The sequence below is a fragment of the Calonectris borealis genome, chromosome 8 (assembly GCF_964195595.1).
Source record: "Calonectris borealis chromosome 8, bCalBor7.hap1.2, whole genome shotgun sequence".
Lineage (NCBI taxonomy): Eukaryota > Metazoa > Chordata > Aves > Procellariiformes > Procellariidae > Calonectris > Calonectris borealis.
In genome coordinates this window covers 34610657-34620247 of record NC_134319.1, presented here as the reverse complement: position 1 = coordinate 34620247, position 9591 = coordinate 34610657, and the positions used below count along the sequence as shown (strand labels likewise).

At 40.3% G+C, this 9591-nt stretch overlaps 1 protein-coding gene across 1 annotated transcript in view; it reads right to left on the bottom strand.

Annotated features, from left to right (window-relative positions):
- Positions 1–338: 338 nt before the first annotated feature.
- SWT1 (SWT1 RNA endoribonuclease homolog) overlaps positions 339–9591 on the bottom strand; it is a 36847-nt gene continuing 27594 nt past the window's right edge. The window contains exons 17-19 of the mRNA XM_075156962.1: positions 7795–7861; positions 6827–6891; positions 339–1529 (exon numbers count right to left, since the gene is read on the bottom strand). Coding sequence (XP_075013063.1) covers positions 1424–1529; positions 6827–6891; positions 7795–7861 — 238 coding nt within the window. The 3' untranslated portion in view covers positions 339–1423. The remainder of the gene's footprint in view (positions 1530–6826; positions 6892–7794; positions 7862–9591) is intronic.

Genomic DNA, 9591 nt, shown 5'->3' with positions numbered 1-9591 from the left:
GTTGGGACAGGGCGAGTCGGTATGAGACTGTGTGCAGTAGCTGTCTTCTCCCACAGCCGATCAGAAGCAGATGCAAGCCAAGGCAGGCAGACGTGTGCTTAAGTTGATCTCGCTTCCTAGCTGTGCCAACGTAACCTTACTGGAGCATAACATACTTACCCCACTCGTGGGACAACAACATGAGTGGAAATACCCCTTAAAATGAATTTTGCTCCCACAGTAACTCTGCCAACCCACTTGTCTCTGACTTTCAAGTGTCTGGGGCAAGAACTGCATTGAACTTGCATCAGCAGTAATTGGGCAAAGTGAAAATGGAGCTATTCAAAGAAACAGCCATGTAGAATTAACTGCCATTTACTGTAACAATAAATTAGATTTTTACAACAAAGATTGTACAAATACATCCAAAAGTTAATACCAAAATAAACACTTCTAGAACGTTGCCAGTCATCTCACCTCTGTACAAATGCATACATAGAAGAGGTAGCTTCCAAGGGCACAGCAGCATTGAAAATGGCTTCTGGAAAGTTTCGTCGACCTAAAGCAGTGTTGGAACGTGACAAACAGTACATTCAAAGAGCGCGGTCGCCTGGCGGGCAGAGATGAGTCACGGAGTACAACCCCCAGGGGGAAAAACCGCTCCTGCCTTTGCAGGAGAGCGTGGCAAAAGGGGGGGATGAGGCGTTTTCCAAGAGTGTTGCTAGCAGGTTTCTGCTGTATGAAGATTAAGTAGATAACAACTTTAACAAAGGAAAAACACCCCTTCCCTCTGGAAAGAGGTCCAGCATGAGGGTGGGTTTTTTGTTTTGTTTTTAAAAAAGAAGAGCATCAATCCATTTCTTTCCCCATTCTATATCCTCTCTTAGGCCTTACATAGTTCACTACATAGGATACATACATTGCATTTGTGTTTTAGTCTGTCATGTCCGTAGGGGTAGCAAGCACCACAGGTATCTGGCTTTGTGTGCGGCTGCTTTCCTTTCAGTCCTTTCAGGCCCCCAGGTACCACGACACATTCTTTTTTCTCACTTGTCACTGCCCAAGTACCAGCAGAACAAAAGCCGTGGGTGGCTTTTCCCTACGCAACCATTAAGGGCGCCAGCTCCTACCGCGGACGCTTGGAATTCAGAGCAGCAGCCCAGCACACCTGCTGCACGCCCGCTGCACCAACCCAGAGCCCCGCACTTGAGACAGAAAATTCCGCTAGCTTGCGACTCTTAGCAGAAATTCTGACATTTAATGCACGTAAGTAACTAGTTGGTTTTTTCTTTCAACTCAAATACAAACCAGCGCCATCGAGAACAAAGGTGGCAGATTTTCGGTTCCTCGAATATTTCCTTCACGCACACCAGAGGAGTTGTTAAGAGTTCGACCAGGAAAACGCAGGGGGTGAAGTGCCGCAGCTCCAGACTTGACCCAGGTGTCACAGCCAGCCCCTGTTCTTGGCTTCCGTGTGAACCGACGCGTGACACTGCTTAACGGTGTGCTCCAGCTGCGCCAGTTGGCAACACCCGACTTCCAACCTCTCCCTAGGGAAGAGACGATACAAAGGTTATCGGGACACAATAGACCCATTTTACAGATGGGAATCTTTCCATATATTCCCTTAAAACAAAATTCAAAGGGATTCTAACACCATGCTTTAATTCTGTCAAAAGTGGAGAATACTCAGACATATTTTTATCTTTATAGAAAAAGATCAAGTTGTTTATTACAGAGCTGGCTAATCACTACGTGTTCCCAGCTGTATCCTGCAACAACACCTTTAATAAGGAACAATCCAAGAGCCACACAGCAAGCATTAGTTCAGTCTTCTCAACCCAAAACCAAACCTTCAATAATATAAAATGTTACTGTTTTTTTAATGAATGTGTTTGAGCTGCAAGTCAACTATACATTTCCTATAGGTTTATATGTTGCAGACAGAAACAAGTTCTATCCACAGTTACAATACGGTCAGAGACCGATTTTAGGCTTCCGGGATAATCTGACTTCGATCTGCAGCTTTATTTTTATTTGCTCACACAGTTTGACCAGTCTTCCCTGCGCAGTTTGCCTTTTTTCCAGCAGTAAAATTGCCAAAATACCTGCTCCTGCTTTTTTATTTGAACTTGGAATTAGATGGTAAAATTGGTTAAATGGTAAACAGCAAGAAAAAAAAAAGAAATCCTCATTTCTATACTTAAGCTAGAGTATTTTGCAAACATATTTGCTATTGCACTTGGGGAGATTAAAAAAAAAAAAAATCAATCAATCACAGATAAGGCAGCTGAAGTCTAGAGTTTAAAAAAATGACCTCATGCCTACGTAAGAATTGTTATTTTGACAATTAGCACAGATGTTTTTGTTCTTGCTTGCACGAGCATGATGCAAAAATTCCCCTTCGCCCCCCCAGGGAAAAGCAGCACGCGGTCTGCCCCGTGTTGAGCATCGCTCCTGCCTCTCACGCCCTCCCAACAGCCCCTCGGCACGCCGGCACTGGTGAAACAGCAGCTGCTCTCCGCGTTACCCGCCCGGTGGTTTCTGCAGGCTCTGCTCTGGTATTTGCAACCAAACGCAGCCCCTGAGGAGGAGCAGCTGCTAGGAATTATTTCTTGCTTTCCTACTAGGAAAGTGGCTACAAAGCTTGAAAGCAGTTGTCCTGACTCAAAATACAATTTAATACAATTTTTAACTAAAAAGGGATATGGCAGAAGACAAACTATGCAGTTGTGATGTGTATAATCAAAAAGGCAATTTCCATAAGACCAAGAAGTAGCAGTGACTTTTGCTCTAAAGCTGCTAAAATCAATGATTTTATACAAATACCTTAAAACAGCCAAACCATAACTCGGCAAAAAGGCAGAGCTCCTTTTTACTTTTTGCTTTTCATTGTATTATGTAAAGGTAGTTTTAAAAAATAATCAGCGTTGAAAGGTCACTTGTTACAGCTTTCTTGACAGAATGGGGATTTTGGAAGGTTCAATTCAAACCATCTTTCATATATTTACATATAATGTATTTACACACAAAATACATCTCTTGACTACACCTATGTATTATTTAGACTTTTGTTTCAAAAGAGGAATTTAAACCTGATTACACAGAAAACATTCTATAACTTTGGTTTTCCAAAACATCCTTTCTCAAAAGGCCGTTTAAAAGGTACTTCTCAAAAAAAGAGGAAAAAAAGCAAGGTTAAGTCACACAGGTGCAGCCTGAGGGCTACCAGACCAGCCTCTGAAATAATTTTTCTGTTACTATGCTGAGCACAAATTTACACACGTTTTCTTTATGCCTGTATCGATGCAGATCTATATCCAACAGCTAGATTTGTTAGTTTGGGTTTTTTTTCACTGATCAATTTCTTTTTTTATATATATATATATATATATATTTATATTTAATATGATTCAAACTAAGAGATGCTTTTAAAAGGATACATGCCATACCTTGCCAGTATTTTTTGCTCTCACAAGTAACATAAGCTTGGCAGATCAGCCTGAGAGAGCAGGAGATGAATTCTATCACAAAGAGCACTCTAAACGTATCGCATTTCTCCAGCAATAACCTACGGCACTGGCACAGCTACTCTGCCGGAGGGGTCGAGCGCGCTGGTATCGCCGTGTCCGTGCCCATTCCAGACCCGAGGCGTCGGCATCTTCCCAAGCCCTGCCTAACGCAGACACCTCCACCTCCTTTGCTAGGTTACTCTAAGGTAGATGCAACCAGGTGGAAGAGCAAGAAAAGCAGTAGAGAAGTCACGCGTTGCTTTCAAGCGATCTACTTGGATGCCTGGGCCTCCAAACAATGTATTTTCTTAGTTCAGACAAGATCAGCAGCTTGCGAAACAAAGCCTGAATAATTTGTTCTATCACTTACCCTTTCCATCCAATGATACAAACTGTTCACTGGTCAACAGTGAAAACTCAAAAGCCTTGGATAGTACTAAATGGGTAACTTTAAGTCTTCACATTAGCTGCTGGCCATAAAAACTAGCGACCTCTCTGAAACTCTTCTTGCAATCCAGCAACTCTGCTGCCCACAGCGCACACGTGAATGGGAGGGGAGGGAGGAATAAACGAGGGCTTTAAACCTCCCTTAATCTACCTAATTCTTCTGCTGAAGCAGCTTGGGACTGTGGCATGTTCCCACTATTCGAAAGGGAAAAAACTTCATTCCAATTCAGAAAGATTCCCCAGGCTAGGATTTTCATAAACCCGCTTTATCGGGCCTGAAGAATCGGTACCGAGGAAGACATTCGCGGCCAGGCCTGCCCTCTGCTACCTTTGTACAATCCCGTCTCCTCCCTCGCAGCTACTGCCTCGGCCCCCAGCAGCGATGTTAACTGTGACAGACCTGACGCATACAAGGGACAGATTTTGTCTTGTCACAGGGCTTTGCTCTCACCACATGTCAGTCTCTACCTACGTAAGGACAGGGGACATGTGGAAGCAATGCTGGGGGGACCCCACCAAAAAAGGAGAGGTCTTAGGTCAACACTACTCAGGTCTACGAGAGGAAGACTGGAATCTACCAGGTGACTAGCAGGCAAGTTCAGAAAAAATAAAAAAAAAGTCATGTAAGAGTTTCTTATGGAAAAAACTTATTTTGTGTATTTGTTGAAGATGCAAAGAATTGTTACAGTGGATCTCTGGGGCAGGGTCAGTCTTTTTGTTCCATATATATCCTAAAGATCTGGACCTTAGTCCTTGGCTGGCATCTTCTCAATGCTGCTGTGATAGCGAAGCCTACAGCACCACTCAGAGATACGAAAGCAGTGAGAATTGTGCATGTAGCTTTGAATATTTAGCTTCAAGTAGGCCTTTTCCCTCTCCAGATAAGGAGAAACCCTTTGGATCAAAATTTCAAGACAAGAGCATCTTTGGTGCATCCTGAAAAAGGAACAGTCAGAGTACAAATATTCTAGACAGGAACGCATCTCCCAAAGAATTCAGAAGCTAAGTTAAAGTAAAAACGTTCGCTAGTGATTGAAGCAAGGGGAAACACTTTGTTCAGCATGTTTCTGCCAAGGCACAAGTAATTCAGCCTGCCTTAACGCAGTCTCCTTTCCTATGTATGCCTCTACTCTTGGAACATCTCTTTTTAATTGAGTGCTTTTAAAACATCATTTAGCATCTCTGCTTTATTGGGTGGAGTCATATTTTATTTCACTTCTATAATACCAAATAGCTTCATTGCTGTAATAACTGAGAACAACAATTAGATATAGGAAGTACTTTGAAAATGTGTGGATTGAATTTATCGCAACAGATCTTAATCTTTGCTTCGTTTGCTTTATATGTTTTCAAAGGACATAACTTATATGTAACAAAAATGTCACCCTCACCCTGTACCGCTCATCCAGAAAACGGAAGTTCTGGTGAGAACATTTGTTTTGGCCATGAAATCTACCATGGCACACAGAACTCACGACAATGGTCCACGTTTTCAGGCTTTCTGATAAAATGTGGACCTAGGGACACCTTTCAAACATCAAGAAACTGCAGTTCCCTTGCTACCCTTAGCACAACAGCAAAGGCTGTATGTACGCTGCACATTTTATAGAGACAATGATGGAGATGCCCACAAACGTTTGAAAATGTGAGAACTACAGAAGTGCTGGTCACCAACTCAAGCCAGTTAACCACTTTTCTCTACTGATACATACATTAAAATCTCTCCCTCCCTGCACACCTCCTCTCCCCTAACCTAGCAATTTGGACTTTAAAATTCACAGAAGATTTGGGCAATGTGTATCAATCCAGGCAAAAGAAAGCTTTTTAGAATAATCTGCCTACTCACATTAAAATAATCTGCAAGCCTTTTATGCAGCTGATGGAACCATGCTTCATAGCCTGGCAAGTTACAGCTAATTCATATACATATAACAGGAACATCAAAGAAAATATTTACCTATCTTTTATTATCCACTTAAGATCTATTAAAAAACCACTATGGCATTTTAAAAACCTTACAGAATTTGGATTTACAAGCCCTCAATTACACAAACTCAGAAAGAAACCTTTTAGGAGCCAGAAACTTTACAGTAAAGAATTGCAAGGCTTGCGTGACACTCGTTTTTAGATTAATGTTTTCAAGGCCTTTAACTCAGCTGTACAACAGAACCTTTATTTTCCTGTGATTGAACTGTAAAAAAGCCTCCTAAAATGGAAACAAGTACTTGGAATCTTATGTCTGTTTCTCCTTTTTGTCTAACTGTACTTACAAATGGCTTAGTAACATACAATGGCTTAATTTATGACTTTAATAACGATGGCCACAACGTAGCACAGCAACTGCAGATATGCCCAGTTTTCATGGTACAGTTCAATCACTTGAATCGCCTCCAGAATCGCAGAGTTTTTTCCTCTGCTGATTTAAGCAAAGTGCTCATAATAATCAGGTTCTGTTACACGAAATACCTCACCAAAACAGAATTTCAGTTATAATCAAATTCATTTAAATGCCGTCTCATGCTCTAACCTACCTTACAATGAATGCTGACCTATACTGGCTCTGCCTGCCACTAAGCCATGAATTCAAAACTGGTAGAGGAAAGAGGGACAAACATCTCACCTCAAACAGCTGAAAATCACTATGTAGACGCTAATAGCTCATCTCTAATTTAATTTCTGTTCTCTCCTACTCTGTTGTAATAATAAATCACTAAAAAGAAAAAGGCGGGGGGGGGAGAGAAAATATCCCCACTCAGCTTCCCCATGCCCCTCTGACAATGCTGATTTTTTATTTATCCACACGATTTCTGTTATGGTACTTTGGTTAATACAGTACATGCTAAAATGCTGTCTCAAAACCCATCTGATGTGGTCAGTAATTGGCTTACCGATATCTCTCTTGTGAAACACACTCATAAAGCTCCTCAGCAGTGAATTTTATACTGTTGTTTATCTAAAACAAAGAACAAAGAATTAACATAGTAATTTACCATGTATCACATACCGATTGAAATTATACAGCTGGTATAACAGATATGGTTAATGTATTACCTCCCAAGTTGAGACAGTACATAAAAAAGTCATGCTATGTATTATAAAATCAAATATTACAAATTAACAATCATGATTGTATATAATGGGAGTGATAGATACCACTCCAGCTCCCTTTTCTAACAATTTCTGCACAAATCTAAACGACCTTAAATAATTCTTCCTCCCCTCTTAATTTACCCTACAATTCTATAGCAAACGGAGTAAGTTCTGACTCACGTTAATTCCATATAGTCACCCCATATGTACAGGCCCAAAACCCAAATATATTTTCCTGCATAGGAGAGGACTGCAAATCTGAAATACGTAATATACTAAATGGAAAAATACCTCTATTCTACTGCAAACATTCATTTCAATTTCTCTTCTTAAAATCTTTCAGCACAAATGAGTTAAAACTTTATGAATAACTCGTAATTTCAATTTATTTTTTCTCCTCTGAACTGCAGCCAATATTCTCCACAGAACTACCTACTGCAACGTACCCTCTTCTTGAAACAACTAGGTCAGGGATGTTTTGGTGACTTCAGCTTCAAGACTTTCTCCTCTCTAGAGCGAGTCATTCACAACAAGTGACTGCTCAGAAAGGCACGCAAACAACTCCAATACTGGTAGAGATTCAAATAACTTTTGGTAGGTACCAACTGAAAATATATTTTTATGTCCAACACCTAATAAATAACAGCAGATCTTCAAAATTCTAGCTTAGTGGAAACAGAGCGATGAGACAGCTAACCTCGTAACCATTTTAAATAAAAACTGTAACATAAGTGTATCTGACAAAATGTTAAAGAAAGCTTCATACCTCGTTGCTTATGAGGAAGTTATAGAGGGTCCAAATATCTTGGAAACTACTGGTTGGGGTCAAAATTCTGAAAAAGAAAAAGTTTGCGGATTTTTTTAAGCAAGTATAAAAGGGTTCTATGGAAGAGTTAAAAAAATAGTCAGAAGTGCTTCATGGGGAAAAAAAAAAAATCTAATTACTTTCTTTAAACAAAAAGAAAATTCTGATCTTTGAAGAATTTTCCCTTCCACCCATCCCCTTCCGCTCCCCCTAAAAGAATTAAATGAGCTTATTATTTCTGTAAGGACTTTCTATGAAGGTTTTTCCCAATTAAAAATTCAACTGATGTTTCCATGAGCAATTTCTCTATATAGACGGGAAGAAAACCAGCAATAATTAAAAGCCTTTTGTTTCACATAAGCAAAGCCTGCTGTATTAATGTGGAGCAACAGAAAAGTGACACGCAATACAAAACTTTCCCACACTAGCTAAAGCTTTAACTCATTCCCTCCGGCATCCTAATGTACAGCTCAAATGCTGCAATCTATGTACCATTTTTGCTACTTCTAATAATAACAACCGATTCCCACCCAATACCGAGAAGCGAAAATCGGGTTTGACAGCTGAAGAGAGGTGTCTTTATGAAGAACCCCGTACCATGTGAAATACTGGTATTTTATTTAGCCACAAACGCACACAGCAGGCAGCAACATTTCACTCTTTCCCAAAATCCAGTCCTTGTTCACCACGTTACAAGCGGAGATACCACCCGCAGAAGAAAGCATCAGCTTTGGTCTCTCCGTAAGGAAGTTTTAAGATATGTACACCCTTCTCCACAAGGCTCCAAAAATGATCCAGTAAGGAAGTGATTCTCTCAAAAATTAATTCTCCTAATCTATTTAAGCAGCTGTAACTCAGTTATACCTCAGTGTAATTTAATTTGCATCCACTAGGAAAAAAACAGAACCGTCTTAAACATCACAAAATGTACATTAAAATCTACATTAAAAACCATGTAACACTTTACATGTATTAAGAAATACTGATAAAATTCCGCCTTATGTTAAGTTTTAAGTATGTAAATAATGATTAAGAAAACGACAGGATTTGGAAAAAAAAAAAATGAAAAAAATCTTTTTGGGAAGCTCTGTTTACTTTCCCATGGGAAAGTGCCCAAATTCTTCCCTCCCTCCCCTTGCAAGCTGTAAGCCTTTATAAATGAATTAATTAGGAATTGAAAAAAAACAGAAAACTAATAGAATAAGTTAAAAATCCCAGTTAAAAAAGGCACTGTATTTTAAACAGTGCTGGAAGACTGTGACACACAACAGGATTTATTGTAACTAGTAAGTCCGCTGCTTATTTTCATCATGATTTTACATAGGAATTCTCACTGTTGCAAAAATCAGTCACACATTCTTTCCCCCTTCGTAAGAAGATGTACCCAGAAGTTTTTTCTTAAACTAAAACACTTAACCTGCCAACTTGAAGTCAGCAGGAGAACCAATTGGCTAGTTTTCCTAAAAATACCTCAACGCCTTCAACTGCTACCTCAGTGAGAAAGCTATCAGCTTTGACAGCGTAAAACCCCGGCAGAGACAATTTGGCAAACATCCTTGGAAACGCTGGGAATCTTGGCAGCGCGGACTGCATCGCAGCTCAGATTCCCACCGACCAGCTCCATGTAGCCATCAGCCAGCAACCCTGTCTGCAAGGGACAATGCATCAGCTTTAGCTATCGCATCAGTCATCCGCAATATAAATAAACGGGTACACCCGAGCCTGGGAAAGTGTGATTTCTATTGCTAATGATTTTTG